Below are 19572 nucleotides of genomic sequence, written 5' to 3' on the forward strand. Positions count from 1 at the left end.
TGAGCACCCTAAATAGGCCCACGGGAAGTAGGAAGTAGGTATTAGCTTGTCGTTAACCAGTTGTATTTACTGCATAATTCATGATAGTCCTTGTTATAAATAAGCAGTAATTATGTTTAAACTTACAAACCTTGTGACTGCAATTATTGGGCAGCCAAGAACCAAAGACTTTGGGTACTTTTTTATAAGAATTATTGGTTAATTCATTTGTGTTAACTTTGTGCACTAGCCCAGGGTGTTGTAACAGTGTAGTGGAGGCAGGATCAATGGGAGGCAAGAGGGAACTGAGTTATCTGGGGGGGGAAAATGTGAAAGGCAATGGGGAGAAGGCCAAAGGGTGACACTTGGTAAATTGTTCCTTCGGAGAGCCAATGCAGACACGACTGGCCGAATGGTCTCCTTCTGCGCTGTAATAATGTCATTGGATATAAAACAGAATAAGGATTCAACTGTTTGTTTTTTTACATAGAATTTACAGTGCAGGAGGCCATTCGGCCCATCGAGACTGCACCGGCTCTTGGAAAGAGCACCCTACCCAAGGTCAACACCTCCACCCAATCCCCATAACCCAACCCAACACTAAGGGCAATTTGGGACACTAAGGGCAATTTATCATGGCCAATCCACCTAACCTGCACATCTTTGGACTGTGATACTTCCAAGTGATACTTTTGCAATCCTATTTAATTTTCAATTTAATCACCAACTGTGGGTATTTCAGATACTGTTATTGAATTTATGGCCGTTTAGAAATTACTCGATTGTAAATGGAACTCCATAATTGACCAGAAAACCTGCACATGATGTAGACATATCATTCAACTCATTGGTACCAATCGCCTTGCTTTCTGACATCAATCTCACAGCCGTGAATGCTTAAAATTCAGCTATTAAATAAAAAGATAAAACACCACAGATGCTGACAATCTAAAAACAATAAAAGAAAAAACTGAAAATAGTCAACAGGTTAGGCAGCATCTGTGGAGAAACATAACTTAGCCAGTAACAATTCAGACCTGGGGCGGCATGGTGCTTAGCACTGCTGCCTCACCGCGCCAAGGACCCGGGTTCGATCCCAGCCCCGGGTCACTGACCATGTGGAGTTTGCACATTCCCCCAGTGTCTGCGTGGGTCTCACCCCCACAACCCAAAGATGTGCAGGGTAGGTGGATTGGTCACACTAAATTGCCCCTTCATTGGAATTTCTTTTTAAAATTCAGACCTAACACCATTCCTCCGGTCCCGAGGAAGGTTCTTAGATCTGGAGCATCAACAAACTAACTTCTATTCCTCTACAAAGGTTATCAGGTCAGATGTGTATTTCCAGCCTTTTGCTGTTTTTAAATATAATTTTCTGTTATTTGTCCTGTTCTTTTTTCCTGTATTAAGAGAGTAGCGTGAATATAACACCAAATTTCTGGGGTCAATTTCCACTCTTCACCAAACTGGCAGGATATAGAACATACAGTGCAGAAGGAGCCCATTCAAACAGGAGCTGTACTGTAGTAAAAGGTGTGTTGCAGAAACTAAAGCCTCAATTTTCAGATCACTACAAGTTCCTGGCATTGCCTGCAAGGTTGAATTTGGAGGATAAATTCAGAGAAGGCATCCTCCCAGAGCACTTTTAAAGTAAAGCATTAATTCTAAGTATTGAGAAATTGGCCATTAAGAAGATTAAATGAGAAATGTGACCGCTAAAGAGAATAAAAGTCGTTCTCTGAAAGTAAATCAGAAGTCTTTAATTGTATTCTTATCTCACTAAATCCCCCATTGTCTAGCAAAATAATTGTCCTGTTTATTTAAAGGATTAAAATAAAATTAAAAATACATGCAAGCCTTATAACAATTTCTGCAATACATTTTACAAATGAAACGATTCCCCACAGCAGAGGTCTGAGTGTGTCCCAAAGGAAGCGAGAGAAGGGAAACGACAGCTGGTGAAAATTGATGACACCCCCACACAACTCTCAGAGAATTTGAGAGCAGCAATGCTGGGAGAGGCGGTGACCCTGGGAGGAGATTCTCCACTTGGCCTTGAGGAAGATGCATTGTGCTAGGAGCTTCCAGGAAAGACAAGTGCAAGGAATGTATTCAAAAGAGGAAGCTCTGTCCTTGAAAAAGCTGAACACGCGGAGAAAACAAAGCAATGAAACACCAAGGACAGTTCAGTAAATATGGGTACTTTTAATCCACAAGTTCTTACGTTTCTTGTTTCATGTGTTAATTACCATACTTGCCATTTGTCAGCAAAGGCCTGGATATTGTTCAAGTCTTGTTGCATTTGAACACAGATTGCTTCAGCATCTAAGGAGTTGCGAATGGAGCTGAACATTGTGCAATCATCAGCGAACATCCCTACTTCTTATGATGGAAGGAAGATCATTGATGAAGCAACTGAAGATGGCTCGGCCTCGGACTCTACCCTGAGGAACCCCTACAGTGATGTTCTGAAACGGAGATGTTTGACCTGCAACTACCACAACAATCTTACTTTGTGCTAGGTTTGACTCCAGCTGATTCTCATTTACTTCAGTTTTGCTAGGGTTCCCTAATGCCACACTCGGTTTGTCAAATGCTGCCTTGATGTCAAGGGCAGTGACTCTCACTTCAACTCGAGTTCAAAATATAAGGCAGGATGGTGGGGGTTAGGACCAGGCAACTAACAACTTTGCAGCTGCTATTCCAAAACAAAGTGCACTGTGGAGTGACAGCACCTTTTCAGTTAGTGTGCCAGAACTATTAAACTTTGCTTTTATTTGGGGCGGCACGATGTTTGGACTGCTGCCTCATAGCTCCAGGGTCCCGGGTTCAATTCCGGCTTCAGATGACTGTCTGTGTGGAGTTTGCACTTTCTCCCCGTGTCTTCGTGGGTTTTTTCCGGATGCTCCGGTTTCCTCCCACAGTCCAAAGATGTGCAGGTTAGGTGGATTGGCCATGCTAAATTGACCCTTAGTGCCCAGGAGGTTAGGTGGGGTAACTGAGTTGCCGGGATAGGTGGAGGCGTGGGCTTGGGTGGGGTGCTCTTTCCAAGGGCTGGTGCAGACTTAATGGCCGAATGGCCTCCTTCTGCACTGTAATTTCTATGCTTCTATGATTGCCTTTTTATTTTAAGGCTGGAGCAAATATGAGGCCCTGGCCCTGCCCAGCAACAGGTGGTGATTGGATGTGTTCCTACTAAAATTGTTCAGAGACCCAAGGAGCTTTCAGTTCCACTTTGGCAGCTAAGAGAGAAGATTGTTCTTTTTTCCCCACTCTGTTTTCTCCAGATATAACCAGAAAATTCTCACCAAAAGGCCACTGTGGGAACCAACTCTCTCTACAGGAAAGGCTGTTGCAAGCAGAATACATAATCTGATAACTCTGTAGAAAATGCTGATGCAAGCAGAGACCAGAATCTGATATCTCACGCTGCAGAACAGAAATATGTAAAGCCAGGGGCTTCTCCTGGAAAAGCTGTCAGTAAGATATTGCTAACTGCAAGGAAGATCATTACAGACTGTAATCGAGACTTTAATTCACTCATACTGTGAAGAAAGTGCATTAAAGAACTCATAATCTGAAGCAAGGACTCTTATCTTTTGACCTTAATCTTTATTATTTTTATCCCTTTGTGTCTGTCTGTCATGTGTGTGTGGGAAGAGGGTGGGACAGTTAAAGAGGTGGTAGGTTAGCTTACTTGTTATCTAGTTGTAATTGCTGCATATTTCTGTTGTAAATATACAGTAATTGTGTTTCAATTTACAAACCTGGTGACTGTAATTATTGGACAGCCAAGGGCCAAAGATTTCGGGTATTTTTATAAAAATTATTGGTCAATTGATTTGTGTTGTGACTGAGATGAGTGGGGCTGGATTGGATTGTGCACCAGTCCAGGGTGTCATAACATAGACGCATAGAATTTACAGTGCATAAGGAGGCCAATTGGCCCATTGAGACTGCACCGGCTCTTGGAAAGAGCACCCTACCCAAGGTCAACACCTCCACCCGATCCCCATAACCCAGTAACCCCACCCAACACTAAGGGTAATTTTGGACACTAAGGAAACCGGAGCACCCGGAGGAAACCCACGCACACACAGGGAGGATGTGCAGACTCCGCACAGACAGTGGCCCAAGCCGGAATCGAACTTGGGACCCTGGAGCTGTGAAGCAATTGTGCTATCCACAATGCTACCGTGCTGTCCCAAACAATGGGCAGTAGTTTCAGTGCCGTGCAAAGCTTACTCCTGGAGATCATTTTGCTGTCTTGCCTGAGCCAGCTGGTGATTATCTTGAGTCAAATGTCCTGAAGTAATAAATATCAACAGCGCAGCGACAAATAATATAGCAGCCACTGTACATAAATTGTGACCCGCTCCCCATATGCTGTTTGTGTTATTCAAAAATGACAAGTGCCCTTAAATGCCCAATCTCAAGGACATAAACAGGACTTTTGGAATTTTTTTTAAAAATAGGAACAAACATTAAAAGAGTGTTGGTAGACAGATAGTAGAGCAGGAAATGCAGGTTGATTTATGTTTTGGACATGTCACTTCATTGGAGGGCCAATGCAACAAAGAAAACATTATTTCCCTTCCAGGAGTTAACCAGAGGCTGGTTTAGCACAGGGCTAAAGAACCGGCTTTTAAAGCAGACCAAGGCAGGCCAGCAGCACGGTTCAATTCCCGTACCAGCCTCCCCAAACAGGCGCCGGAATGTGGCGACTGGGGGCTTTTCACAGTAACTTCATTTGAAGCCTACTTGTGACAATAAGCGATTTTCATTTCATTTCACCTGCTATGTATTTCCTGAATTCTCATTTTATTGGGTGTTTGATAATCAAGGTGAGGGACGCTAGTACTGGGGAATGGAACACTTTTCATTTCAGGCACCCTATATCAGCATTTACCACTTCTTCAAAATCACATAGAGCAGGAGTTAGATATAAAGTAAATTACCCTATGTTTGGAGACCTGCTGCTGCACAGTGTGAGGATGAACACTACTAATGAAGCCAGTTACTTACATCAATATTGTCAATGTCGAGTATCTTGGATCGGAACTGAAGGTTCATGGCCTTTGCCTGTTGGATGGGTTGAGCAAGCTGGCTGTAAGTCTGTTTGCGAGATAAAGGAACACAAAAGTTGATTGTTAAATACCAACATATTGAACTGTCTGAAGAGGCCAAGTAGACTGGAATGCCATGTCAGCTAATGTCTTTGATGTATATGGACATATGTGTAAATTCTACTCATGGTTAACACTCCAATTTGCAGCCCTGGCAATAGGTTTGATGATACATTCTTTATATTTTTCGATTCCCGGCTTGGGTCACTGTGCGGAGTCTGCATGTTCATCCTGTGTCTGCAATGGTTTCCTCCGGGTGCTCCAGTTTCCTCCCACAGGTCCAAAAAGAGGTGCTGTTAGGTAAATTGGACATTCTGAATTCTCCCTGTGTGTACCCTAACAGGCCCCGCTAGGGGGTTTTCACAATAACTTCATTGCAGTGTTAATATAAGCCTACTTGCGCCAATAAAGATTATTATTATTTGAGCTCATCTAAGTAAGGCATGGGGCGTTGGAGTGTACTATGTGAGAAGTTATTTTTTGTAATTTTAGAGTACTCAATTGATTTTTTTCCAATGAAGGGGCAACTTAGCGTGGCTAATTCACCTACGCTGCACATCTTTTTGGGTTGTGGGGGTGAGACCCACACAGACACTGGGAGAATGCTCAAATTCCACACGGACAGTGACACGGGGCCGGGATCAAACCTGGGTACACGGCGTTTGAGGCAGCAGTGCTAACCACTGTGCCACCATGCTGCCCCTCTATGTGAGAAGTTCTGTATCAGCACCAAATACTAGGTCAGGTGCAACACAGATTAAACAAAGAGTAAAGTTATCTATATACAGCCTCACCAAACATTCAGATATAATGCAAGTTAGATACTGAGTTATGTTCCCTCTATAGAGTCCTGGCAATAAGTCTCAACTCCAAGCTTAAAGTATCCTCTCTTTATTTTTCACCATATATCGCACATCTACCAGCAAAGGGATATGAATGCCTGGGTGTTCAAGACATGCATAGAATTGATTCACTCAACCACATTCCTCAGACCATTACTTGCACCATCTGCCTGCAATATCCCTAGGTTACATTGTGAAACACAAGATATATGTTTATTTTCCTACAGTCAGGAGGAAAATGGTGCCCATAAATGTCAGAGTGGAGCGATTCAGTCACACCCTAAACATAACAGTAGTTAGTTGTGTTATTCAAGAGTGTTGATTTATTGTTGCTGTTGAATAAAAATTACATTATTCCACACCCCATTTGGTAGGAAAATGACAAAACACTTCCAGAATACATAGCATTCCAGTCAAGTGATGCAGCAACATCTTATGATACATTGACTTGGTTTCATTTGTTCTACTTATAGCTCTAGTACGCAACTATATACACAAAGCACCCTGTTGTTAGCAAAGGTGAACATTAGTGTACCTGCTCTGAATGAGCTCCACCTTGTATCCTCCACTGACCAGGTACAGGCTGAGGTCAGTTAAAGTACAGCTTGTAAGAACAAGGGAGCCAGACATGAAGGAGTGCCTGATCAGTGGAGTCAGATATAAGAGGTTGGCAGATTCCATTGGGAGGGAGGGACAGATCAGGCATTGTGTGGAATTTAGGGGGTGGTTGGAACTTCAGCAGCAAATCAATTGGAGAAGGGGAATTAGCTGAAACATAAGGAATAGGGTAGGAGGTAATGGCATTAGAGGAAAGTATTTCACTTTCAACCACTAAACTGAAATTTCAAGTGGTCAATGTATCCCACAAATCCATCTATTCTTTCAGGTATCCTGAAAGGATTCAAGACAGAGAGAAAATGGGGCTGAGGAATCCAGGAAAAGGTACAGAAGGCATGTTTGGTAAATCTGAGGAAGATGGAGGGGGGGTTGGGGAAGAGTATTGATGAGGCTGGTGTATGAAAAAGGGTCAGCCTATTTGGGCCTAACAACACTGCCAGTGCTCACTGATTTTATCTTACTTCTCCTCCAGTCGATCCAGATTTTATTATCTGCCTTTCAGGCGAGACGTCAAACCAAAAGCCCATATGCCTGTTCAGGTGGCATAAAAGATCCTATAACATTGTTTGCAGAAAAGCAACATGTTCTCCAACACGTCTTGGCCAACATTCCTCTTTCAAATGCCAAAATCAGATTCCGTGGTTATTTGTTCATTTGCTGTTTGTAAGACCTTGCTGTACACAACTAGTTGCTCGTTTACCTACATAAATAACAGTGCATACAGCTCAAAGTTAATTGGCTGTGAGGAGCTTTGGGATGCTCTAAGAATGCAAAAGCTGTGTTATAAATAAAAATTCTCTCTTTTCTATCATTTTCACTCAATTAAATTGCTCACCAGATAGTCCCACACTCCAATAACTCAAGTTCCCAAAATAATCCAAAGTCACAAGGGGGCATGAGAGACAACTGGTGCAATCTAGGACAATTAATTACCTGGGGCTGTGTGTGCATCTACAAGAACTTTAGTGCAGAGTAACAGCAAATGAGCTGGAGGAAGTAAATTACTTCTAAACACCCCCTCCTACTGTACTTGTTACCAAATCCCATCCAGCAGTTCCAACGTACAGTGATGAGTGATTTTAAATGCCCAAATTCCCTAGAGACTGATTTGCTATCAAACGGTAATCACACACACACTCCTACATTAGATTGTTTCTTGCAAACACAGAACTATTCCTCGCTCTGCAAGGAATAGAAACATGCATCTTATTAGCAAAGGTGATTCACAATTGACAAGCTCATTATGCGAGCAATCATATTTCCAATCTTACTTTCACACAAACTGCATCCACTTAAGTGATATGCGCCAGTTATCAACCGAACTGCCAACTATATTAAAAATAAATCTTCAGAAATGTTCCAATGATGAGATAAATAACAGGAGGCTGGCATTTTTAAAAAATTCCTCTCACCTCCTCGCCACCCCCCCCCCCCACCCCCCCGCCCCCCCCGCGAGGTTCAGCAGCACATTGATTGCAGCAAGGGAGTGGCATTTGCGGAAACATATCGAACATGTATTCATAGCATTCGAGAAAGTTGTTCATCTTTCACCGCCAAACTGAAATTTTAGGTCGTTCACAAATGATATTCCACAAAACCACCCAGTTTCTCAGAAATCCCGACAATTAGATAGGTTTCTGGAAAAGATTACCAAGATACAGAGAGAAAACGGGAATGAGGGATGATGGGGAGGTCGGCAAATATGGTAAAATGCAGAGAGATGAAGCTAGTCCAAGAAAAAGATTCAGCCTGGTTGGGACTAATAACACTGACAGCTCATGATTTTACCTTACTGTTTTTCCAGTCAATCCAGATTTTGTTAACTGCCTTTCGGATCCAATGGCTCTTGCTGGTTCTATTGTGCCTCTGGTATCTCTTCCCATGCACTGGCAGGACATGAGGGTCTTCACAGCCATGCCTAATCCTGTCTCTAAAAGATGTTCACATAAACTAACTTTCCAGCAGGAGTCACTGGATTGTGATCATGAGGTCAGAGTGAACACAGACTGATTTTTCCCACTGACTTAAGTCCACAGGAACATTTCATACGCTCACTCGGCTGAGATGACCTAAATCTACCCTGCCCACAGGCTGAATCACAAAACCTTCCTGGCCTGTATGGTTCAACAACTTACTGGGCAAACACAGTCATTGGAGAGCACTCTTATTCTCTTTAATATGAAAAAAGAAGAAATTTGGTTAACCAAAATACATACTGCTTCATAACACCAATCCTTCAGAACATCTAGTTCGCCTCTCATGATAGCCTGCAAGACAAAACAGATTTCCAGTCTCTCCATTTGTTTCAAGAATTTCCCAATGAGCCAAATAGACACAATTCAATCCCATCAACATTTCAACAATGTAAGGAAATCGGTTTCTCAATACAAATAGGTATTGTATTGAAAGATTCATTTAAATGTTCTGGTCTCTAATTGCAGATAATTAATCGGCCAATGTATGATGAATGTAAGCAATTGGTAGATATATTGTATTTTATATTTGTGGTAGTAATATTTTTAAAAGCCTGGATTATGGTATATATTTGTTACAGTTATATTATTAAAGAACCTAGGTTAAGGTCCAGACTATGTCTGCTAGAGTTGTAACTAAGAAGTCATAAAAAGTGAGGTCATGATTGATTTTAACCAAGTACTAATCCAATCTTATGATACTTGAGATTCCCTGGATTTTAGATAATTTATGGGCGAGTGATGTATAGTCCTAGCTCATCAGGTCCTGGAACATAGTGGGATATAGATGGATGTAATTGATAGGAGGAGCCAAGTCTGTCTGTAGTTTTGCAGTTGAAATAAGATTTTTAAGTTGAACAGCAGCTTTACCAAATGCTGCCAGGTTGAACAGGAGCTTCTGACAAGACAGAAGGAATTTCTTTTTTAAATCTTTCTATTCTCACTGTCCATGTGGAGTTTGCACTTTCTCCCCTTGTCTGTGTAGGTCTCACCCCTACAACCAACCCAAAAAGATGTGCAGGGTAGGTGAATTGACCACGCTAAATGTCCCTTAATTGGCAAAAATTAGTTGGGCATTCTAAATATTACAAAAAAAAATTTAAAGAAATCTTTCCAGAGAATCGCGCTCTGCATTTGCGGTTAGAAATTCAACTAAGATGAATACCATTGTGGGTTGGGAGTGAGGTGGCAGCGGGAAACAAAGGTTGCAGACAGCAGGCCATTTATTTTGATATCCTGCATTTGTTCCTGGTATTTTGAAGGGAAGCTGTCACTTGTCTGTGTGAGTCGGCTTTACTGTGTTCAGATGTGACATTTAAATAAATCATGTTTTTAAATTTTTTTTTTATATATATTTTATTCAAGATTTTTTGGCCAAACATAACAGTACGTAGTGTTTCTTTTAAACAACAATAAAGCAATATAAATAACAGAGGCCAGTTTTAAACAAATAAATAAATAATATGAACAGAAACAAGAACCAAACTAAATGGCAACTGCCTTGTCAAAAATAAATACTCTCCAAAGATACAATCCAACAGTCCAATATACATTACCTAAAACAAGTGCCTATACATATACAATAACATCCCTGAGAGTCAGTCCGATTCCTCCCCCCCCCCCCCCCGCCCCCCCCCCCCCCCCCGGGTTGCTGCTGTTGTCTTCTTCTTTTCCATTCCCTCTATCTTTCTGTGAGGTAGTCGACGAACGGTTGCCACCGCCTGGTGAACCCTTGAGCCGAACCCCTTAGTACGAACTTAATCCGTTCTAACTTTATAAACCCTGCCATGTCGTTTATCCAGGTCTCCACACCCGGGGGTTTGGCTTCCTTCCACATTAACAATATCCTGCGCCGGCCTATTAGGGACGCAAAGGCCAAAACATCAGCCTCTCTCGCCTCCTGCACTCCCGGCTCTTCTGCAACCCCAAATATAGCCAACCCCCAGCTTGGTTCGACCTGGACCCACACCACCTTCGAAAGCACCTTTGCCACCCCCACCCAAAGCCCCTGTAGTGCCGGGCATGACCAGAACATGTGGGTGTGATTCGCTGGGCTTCTCGAGCATCTCGCACACCTATCCTCTACCCCAAAAAATTTACTGAGCTGTACTCCAGTCATATGCGCCCTGTGTAACACCTTAATTTGTATCAGGCTTAGCCTGGCACACGAGGACAATGAGTTTACCCTACGTAGGGCATCAGCCCACAGCCCCTCCTCAATCTCCTCCCCCAGTTCTTCTCCCCATTTCCCTTTCAGCTCATCTACCGTGATCTCCCCCTCGTCCCTCATTTCACTATATATGTCCGACACCTTACCATCCCCCACCCATGTCTCTGAGATCACTCTATCCTGCACCTCCTGCGTCGGGAGCTGCGGGAATTCCCTCACCTGTTGCCTCGCAAAAGCCCTCAGTTGCATATACCGAAATGCATTCCCTTGGGGCAACCCATATTTTTCCGTCAGCGCTCCCAGACTCGCAAACGTCCCATCTACGAACAGATCTCTCAATTGTGTTACCCCTGCTCTTTGCCATGCTCCAAATCCCCCATCCATTCTCCCCGGAACAAACCTATGGTTATTTCTTATCGGGGACCGCACCGAGGCTCCCGTCTTTCCCCCATGCCGTCTCCACTGCCCCCAAATTTTCAATGCAGCCACCACCACCGGGCTTGTGGTGTATTTCTTCGGTGAGAACGGCAACAGTGCCGTCACCATAGCTTGTAGGCTAGTCCCCCTGCAGGACGCCCTCTCCAATCTCTTCCACGCCGCTCCCTCCTCTTCTCCCATCCACTTACACACCATTGAAATATTGGCGGCCCAGTAGTACTCACTTAGGCTCGGTAGTGCCAGCCCCCCCCCTATCCCTACTACGCTGCAAAAATCCCCTCCTCTCTCTCGGGGTCTTCCCGTCCCACACAAAACTCATAATACTCTTCTCGATTCTTTTGAAAAAAGCCTTCGTGACCACCACCGGGAGGCACTGAAACACAAAAAGGAATCTCGGGAGGACCACCATTTTAACCGCCTGCACCCTACCTGCCAGTGACAGGGACACCATGTCCAATCTCTTAAAGTCCTCCTCCATCTGTTCCACCAACCGCGTTAAATTAAGCCTATGCAATGTACCCCAATTCTTGGCTATCTGGATCCCCAAGTACCGAAAGTCCCTTGTTACCTTCCTCAACGGTAAATCCTCTATTTCTCTGCTCTGCTCCCCTGGATGCACCACAAACAACCCACTTTTCCCCATGTTCAATTTATACCCTGAAAAATCCCCAAACTCCCCAAGTATCCGCATTATCTCTGGCATCCCCTCCGACGGGTCCGCCACATATAGCAAATCATCCGCATACAGAGATAACCGGTGTTCTTCTCCTCCCCTGAGTACTCCCCTCCACTTCCTGGAACCCCTCAATGCTATGGCCAGGGGCTCAATCGCCAGTGTAAACAATAACGGGGACAGAGGACATCCCTGCCTCGTCCCTCTATGGAGCCGAAAATAATCAGACCCCCGTCCATTCGTGACCACGCTCGCCATCGGGGCCCTATACAGCAACTGTACCCATCTGATATACCCATCTCCAAAGCCAAATCTCCTCAGCACCTCCCACAAATAATCCCACTCCACTCTATCAAATGCTTTCTCGGCATCCATCGCCACCACTATCTCCGCTTCCCCCTCTGGTGGGGGGCATCATCATTACCCCTAGCAGCCTCCGTATATTTGTATTCAGCTGTCTCCCCTTCACAAACCCAGTTTGGTCCTCATGAACCACCCCCGGGACACAATCCTCTATCCTCGTTGCCATTACCTTGGCCAGAATCTTAGCGTCCACATTCAGGAGGGAAATAGGCCTATAGGACCCGCATTGCAGCGGGTCTTTTTCCTTCTTTAGGAGGAGCGATATCGTTGCCTCTGACATAGTCGGGGGCAGCTGCCCCCTTTCCCTCGCCTCATTAAAGGTTCTCATCAGTAGCGGGGCCAACAAGTCCATATATTTCCTATAGAATTCAACTGGGAATCCGTCTGCTCCCGGGGCCTTCCCCACCTGCATACTCCCAATCCCTTTCACTACTTCCTCCGTCTCAATCTGTGCTCCCAGTCCCGCCCTCTCCTGCTCCTCCACCTTAGGAAATTCCAGCTGATTCAGAAAGCACATCATTCTCTCCTTCCCATCCGGGGGCTGAGCTTCATATAATCTTTCATAAAATGCCTTGAACACTCCATTCACTCTCTCCGCTCCCCGCTCCATCTCTCCCTCCTCATCTCTCACCCCCCCTATCTCCCTCGCTGCTCCCCTTTTCCTCAGTTGGTGGGCCAGCAACCTGCTCGCCTTCTCCCCATATTCGTACTGTACACCCTGTGCCTTCCTCCATTGTGCCTCTGCATTACCTAAATAAATCATATTTAATAATGCATTTCCTTCAGCTCCCACCTCCACAACAGAGAAAGCTCCCACATTTTATTTACCTATCAAATCAGTGACTTTGTCTGTTACGGCTCTGGATGCCCTAATAAATGTGTTGTCACTTTCGTCACCGTCCATGTGGAGTTTGCACATTTTCCCCTTGTCTGTGTAGGTCTCACCCCCACAACCAACCCAAAAAGATGTGCAGGATAGGTGAATTGGCCACGCTAAATGCCCTTTAATTGGCAAAGAATTGGGTACTCTAAATTTTAAAATAAATGTTTTAACAAATGAATACTCTCTATTCTCTAAATAGCACACCCCATGATTCACAGGAGGGTGAAAAGTAATTCAGCCATTTCAGTCTCCAGTTTCATATAACAATCATGCTTATTTGTGCAATACTCTCCACTTGTAATTTCTTTATTATTTTATGTATTTTATTCCAAACATATTCAAAAATACAAAAAACACAAATCAGTAACATTATTACAACCCCCACAGTTCACAGGGTGTACACGTTTTTCCCCTTTTCACCCCTCCCTTCCCCCACACCCGCGACAAAAAGTTCCTCAAACATTGTCATGAACAGTCCCCATCATGTCTCAAAGTCCTCCGCCGATCCCCTCAATTTGATCTTTTCCAGCCGAGGGAAGTCATACAAGCCCCCCCTGCCAGCAGCACTACCGACTGCCAATTCAACAATACCCATATCCTTCTTCGGGCAATTAGAAAGGCGAAGGCCACAACATCAGCCCTCCTCCCCACTATCTGCTCCGGCATTTCCAATACTCCAAAGATCGCCACCCGCCTGACCTCTATCCCACAATTTTTGATATTGTCCCGAATGCCGCCTCCCAGTATCTCTCCACCTTCTCACAGTACCAGAAAATGAGCACATGGTTCGCTGGCCCTCGCCCACATTTCTCACACTCATCTGCACCCCGAAGAAGAACTCACTCATCCTCGCCCGGGTCATATGCACCCTGTGCACCAACTTGAATTGAATCAAGTTCATCCTCGGGCATGAGGTTGAATTTACCCCGTGCATCGCCTCACCCTACACTCCCCATCTTATCACCACCCCCCATCTCCTCCTCCCATTTATTCTTGATCGTCACCTGCGCTCCCCCAGCCAACCATACATATCACCAATCCTGCCCTCCCCCTCCACATCCGGGAGCAGCAGCCTCTGCAGCAGGGTGTACTCCGGCAGCTTGGGAAACCCTCTCCATTCCTTCCGCGCAAAGTCCCTCACTTGCAAATACCGGAATTCACTTCCCTTCGGCAGCTCCCACCCTCTCCCGCAGCTCTTCCAGACCTGCAAACCTCTCCTCCAGATACAGATCCTTCACCCTCACCAACCCCCCTCCCTCCACTTCCTATACATGCCATCCACCTCCCACGGCTTAAACCTATGGTTTCCACACAGCGGTGTCAGCACCGACATCCCCTCCATCCTAAAGTGTCTCAACTGGTTCCACACCCTGATCGTGGACTACACCCCTGGGCTCACCATGTACCTAACCGGTGCCAGTAGAAGTGACGCCGTCACCATAGCCCTCAAGCTGGATCCTCTACAAGGCTCCACCTTCATCCTAACCTACTCTAACCCCTCTACCTCCCAATACCGTTTCATTTTTCCACTTTCGCCGCCCAGTAGTAATACAGCAGGTTTGGTAGCACCAGCCCCCCTTTCCGCCTCTGCTGCATGGCCCTCTTTACCCCAGGCATCTTCCCCGCCCATATAAACTCCGAGATTACTGCGTCCAATTTCCGGGAAAAGGCCTTGGGGATAGAGATCGGAGGGTCTGGAATACAAATAGCAACCTTGGCAGCACGTTCATCTTAACCACCTGGACCTTCTCTGCCAGTGTCAGGTGCAGCGTATCCCACCTCCTGAATTCCCCTTAACTTCCTCCGCCAACGTTGTCAGATTTCACTTGTGCATCGTCGCCCACTTTTCCATCACCTGGACCCCAGATACCCGAGCCTGTCCCTGGCTACCCTAAATGGCAATGCCCCCAGATTGGCTCCCCGACCCGCCACATTCACTGAAAACACCTCACTCTTTCCGACTTTCAACATATATCCCAAGGCGGCCCCAAACCTCTCTGGTATGTCCATAATTCTCCCCATACTCTCCAGCGGGTCCGACACGAACAGCAACAGAGACACTTGGTGTTCCCCACTCCCCCTCACAATCCCCTGTCACGCCACTGACCCCCTAAGGGCCATCACGAAGGGCTCTATTGCCAGCGCGAACAACAGCGGACACCCCAGACTCGTTGCCATGCGCAACCCAAAACTCAGTGAACTCATCTCATTTGTCCGTACGCTCGCCACTGGGGCCACATACAACAGAAAAACCCGTGCCACAAACTTCGGGCCTGCCTCCGTAACTGGTGGGCCAGCATGTGGCTTGCCCTTTCTCCATATTCATATGGCACCCGCTCACCCTCCGTAGCTACCCCACTGCCTTTCCTGTTGTCAGCCTGTCAAACTGCCCCTGTAACCTTTTTCTTTCCGCCAACATCTCCTTGGTGGGAACTCTCAAATATTTCCTGTGCACCTCGACTATCTCGTCCAACAATCGTCCATACTCCTCCTTCCTCCTCCTGTCCCTGTGCGCCTTGAACGAGATAACGCCCCCTCGGATCACTGCCTTCAATGCTTCCCAAAACTTGGCCTCCGACATCTCCCCATTCTGATTCAACTCCACATGATCTCTGAAACCGACCGCACCTTCTCACAGAACCCCTTATCTGCCAAAAGCCCCGAATCCAGCCTCCATCCCGGCCTCTGCTCCTGTCTGTCCGATCCAAGATCATGATTCCTGCATACTCTGTCCCCACCACCCCCACCAGCACCACTCGACTCACTACAAAAAAAAAAATCAATTCTGGAGTATACCTTGTGAGAAGGAGGAGTACTCCCTCTCCACCGGGTTCCTCAACCTCCACGGATCCACCATTCCCATGTGTTCCATAAACCTTCTCAATTCCTTCGCCATCCTCAACCTTCCCATTGACTTAGGGCTCGGGTTGTCCACCCCCCGTTCCAGCAAACAGTTGAAATCGACCCCCCCCCATAATCAACTGATGCGTGTCTCGGTGCTGAATCATTCCCAGCAAATCCTTCACAAACCCCACGTCATCCTAATTCAGCGAATATACATTCACTAGCACCACTGGTGTCCCCTCCAGCACTCCACTTGCTATCATGTACCTCCCACCCAGGTCCCGCATTCCTTGGCCCCTACAAAACCCGTTCCTTTGCTCATCAGGATTTCCCCCCACCGCCGCGACCATTAATGAAACCCCGAGTGGAATACCTGTCCCACCCAACCCCTCCTCAACCTGACCCTTCACCCGAAGGTACATCTCCTGCAGAAAGACAACCCCGCCTTCAGACTCCTTAGGTGGGCGAAGACCTGAGACCTCTTCACTGGCCCGTTCAGTTCTGTACATTCCATGTTACGAATCTTACCGGAGGGTTGCGCCTCCATTCCCCTCTGCCATCATCCCCTTCCGTTTCTATCTCCTTTACTTTCGCCCTAAATCGGGCCCATCCAAGATGGCTCCCTTCTCCGTACATGACCTCGCTCAGTCTCCAACTCCGCCACGTCGCGTCGCCCCCCTCCTCCACCTGGCCATCTCCTGCGGCCACCTCCCGCACCTCACTAAACTTTAGTACAGTGGGCTAAATAGCTGGCTTTGAAAGCAGACCAAGCAGGCCAGCAGCACGGTTCAATTCCCGTACCAGCCTCCCTGAACAGGCGCCGAATAGGGGCTTTTCACAGTAACTTAATTGAAGCCTACTTGTGACAATAAGCGATTTATTTTCATTTTAACAAACAACAACAAAATCACACAACACAAACACCCACCCCCCCCCCACAATACCAGCATCTTCTGACCTCTGATGTTCCAGCTCCTCCATCTCCCTTCGACATTCACTTCTCTCCAATCTGTGGTCTCTTATGAAGACATTGGCCTCTTCCGGAGTTTCAAAATAATACTCCCGCCTTGTTAAACACGGCATGCCTTTTACCCAGATCCGCACCGATATCTTGGTAAATTAGGACCCGTTTCCCCATCCATTCACAGTTCCACTTCTCCCTGGCCTACCTCAGGATCTTCTCCTTCTCCACAAACTGGTGGAGCCTCACAATCACCGCCCGAGGTGGCTCCCCATCTCTCGGCTTTTGCGCCGTCCTCCTCTGGGGCCTTGTCCAGCACCCTTCCGCCACCAGCATCCTTTGAGACGTACCTCGTGGCATTTGTCCCTTTCACATCCTCAGGCAGGCCAACGATATGCAAATTCTGCCTTCTGGACCTGTTCTCCTGCTCCTGTACCTTTGCCCTCAGTGACTTGCAAAGGTCTCCCAGTAGTGCCACCTCCGCCCCCAACGACACCACCCATGTTTGTACATCACCCTCTCCATCTTCCGCATCTGTAGCACAGTGGTTAGCACAGTTGTTTCACAGCTCCAGGGTCCCTGGTTCGATTCCCGGCTTGGGTCACTGTGCGGAGTCTGCACGTACTCCCCGTGTCTGCGTGGGTTTCCCCCGGGTGCTCCGGTTTCCTCCCACAGACCAAAGATGTGCAGGTTAGGTGGATTGGCCACGCTAAATTGTCCTTAGTGCCCAAAAAAGGTATGTGGGGTTACCGGCTATGGGGATGGGGTAGACTTAAGTGGGGTACTCTTTCCAAGGGCCGATGCAGACTCGATGGGCCAAAGGGCCTCCTTCTCACTGTAAGTTCTATGAAATCTATGAAATCTGCAATCCCTGTGCCTCGAGACATTTCCCCACTCGCTCCATCGATCCTTTCAAGGGTACCACTGCTCACCTTAAAGCCCTTCGACCGGCCCTCGTGCAACTCCTTTTGTTGCTGGCATAACTCTTCTTTAATAAACGTCATCAACAGCTCCATTTGGGGCTTTCCAACTCGCGACAGCCCTTCCCCCTCCGCCATCTTCACAATTGTACTGTGCCAGAGGTCTCCTCCAGTTCCTCGGCCAGGTCCTTAACCTTTTTTTGCTGGGTCTGGTAACCAGCCGACATGCCACTCACAGCGGGAATCTCTCCTCCACACCTTCAGCTATATTTTCCTGTCGAAACTACCCCACTTTCGGGTAAAAAGAGATCAAACCAAAGCCTTCGAGCCAGAGCTGCCCTGTGTGCGACCACTCACTCCATGGTCGCCACCAGATGTCCTTCACTTGCAATTTAATGAAATTTTTTGCCATAAATCTTCACTGGAACCCTAAGGAGCACTGCTGTCTCACAGCACCAGGGACCCGGATTCAATTTCACCCTTGGATGATTGTGTGGAGTTTGCAGGTTCGCCCCGTGTCTGCATGGGTTTCCTCCGGGTGCTCCGGTTTCCTTCCACAGTCCAAAGATATGCAGGTTAAATGGATTGGCCATGATAAATTGCCACTTAGTGTCCAAAGGTTAGATGGGGTTACGGGTATAGGGTGGGGGTGTGGCCTAGGTGGTGCACTCTTTCAGAGGGTTGGTGCAGGCTCGATGGGCCGAATGGCCTTCTTCTGCACCGTAGGAATTCTATTAAAGAATGTTTTTTGTATGATGGAGGATGTGGCACAGCCTAGAAATGAATTTGACAGTAAGCATTAACTTTATGTCCAACAATGAACATGGAAATGGTGGGGGTGTGGGAGCTGGAGAAGTGTCTAGCTGAATACGTACTTTCAATTTGAGCCAATGTAACGCATTTAAGTACAATGGCACAAATGTTAGTGGTGGGTCTGTTCGCTGGACGGTAATCACATCAGATAAAGGTTGTCTTTAGCAAACAGTCAAATCATTTATGATTGTAGACAGTTATGTTTGTATTACAGAGATATACAACAAAGATTTCAAAAGGGTAGTTCTTGCCTGATCAGCCCCATGGACCTTTTTGAAGTAACAAATGATAAAGAAAATCTAGTGGTTGTGCTTCATTTGGATTTTTAAAAAACTTTTCTGCAGGTATCGCTTAAGAGGCTATTGGTAATGAGAATATCACAGAGAATTAAGTAGAATATGGCTGTGGATAGAAAGATATTTACAGCAGAAAATAACAGGTCAATAATGGAACTTCCCTGGACTCAAGGAATGTGGCGAGTGTTTCATGGAGACCCATGCTGAAGCTGTTCTTACTGCAGAAATAAAGCACTTTGATTTAGGAATCAACAGGAAAATACCAAAACTTGCTTGGTGATACGAAATTGGCGGACCATGATGAAAGATTATAAGAAGACACACACAGTCGAGCAGGATGTGCAGATGACCGGCAGGTAGAGTTAAATCTGAAGATAATGAGGAAGAATAGGAGAGTCTGCTCTTCCATTCAGTAAAATTATTGCTGATACTGTCCCCTTAACGCCACTTTCCTGCCTGCCCTCCATTACCCTCAACTCCGTCACTGAACAAAAATCTGCCTAATTCAGCCGTGAACCTATTCATTCACCCAACCTCCACTGCTCTCTATGGATGAGAATACCAAAAGCTAACAACCCTCAGAGAAGAAATTTCTCCTTGTCTCAATCTTGAATGAGAGTACCCCTAACCAAGCTGTTCCAGTAAAGCTACAACACTGGCATCTGCCTAGCAA

The 19572-nt window shown here is 46.2% G+C and overlaps 1 protein-coding gene across 2 annotated transcripts in view; it reads right to left on the bottom strand.

The window, feature by feature from the left end:
* The window catches only part of timm44 (translocase of inner mitochondrial membrane 44 homolog (yeast)), a 133823-nt gene that overhangs the window by 46708 nt on the left and 67543 nt on the right, over window positions 1–19572 (bottom strand). For both annotated transcript variants that reach the window (XM_072482643.1, XM_072482644.1), the window contains exons 10-11: window positions 8782–8832; window positions 5005–5094 (exon numbers count right to left, since the gene is read on the bottom strand). In XM_072482643.1, coding sequence (XP_072338744.1) covers window positions 5005–5094; window positions 8782–8832 — 141 coding nt within the window. The remainder of the gene's footprint in view (window positions 1–5004; window positions 5095–8781; window positions 8833–19572) is intronic.

The sequence above is a fragment of the Scyliorhinus torazame genome, chromosome 18 (genome assembly GCF_047496885.1).
Source record: "Scyliorhinus torazame isolate Kashiwa2021f chromosome 18, sScyTor2.1, whole genome shotgun sequence".
Classification (NCBI taxonomy): domain Eukaryota; kingdom Metazoa; phylum Chordata; class Chondrichthyes; order Carcharhiniformes; family Scyliorhinidae; genus Scyliorhinus; species Scyliorhinus torazame.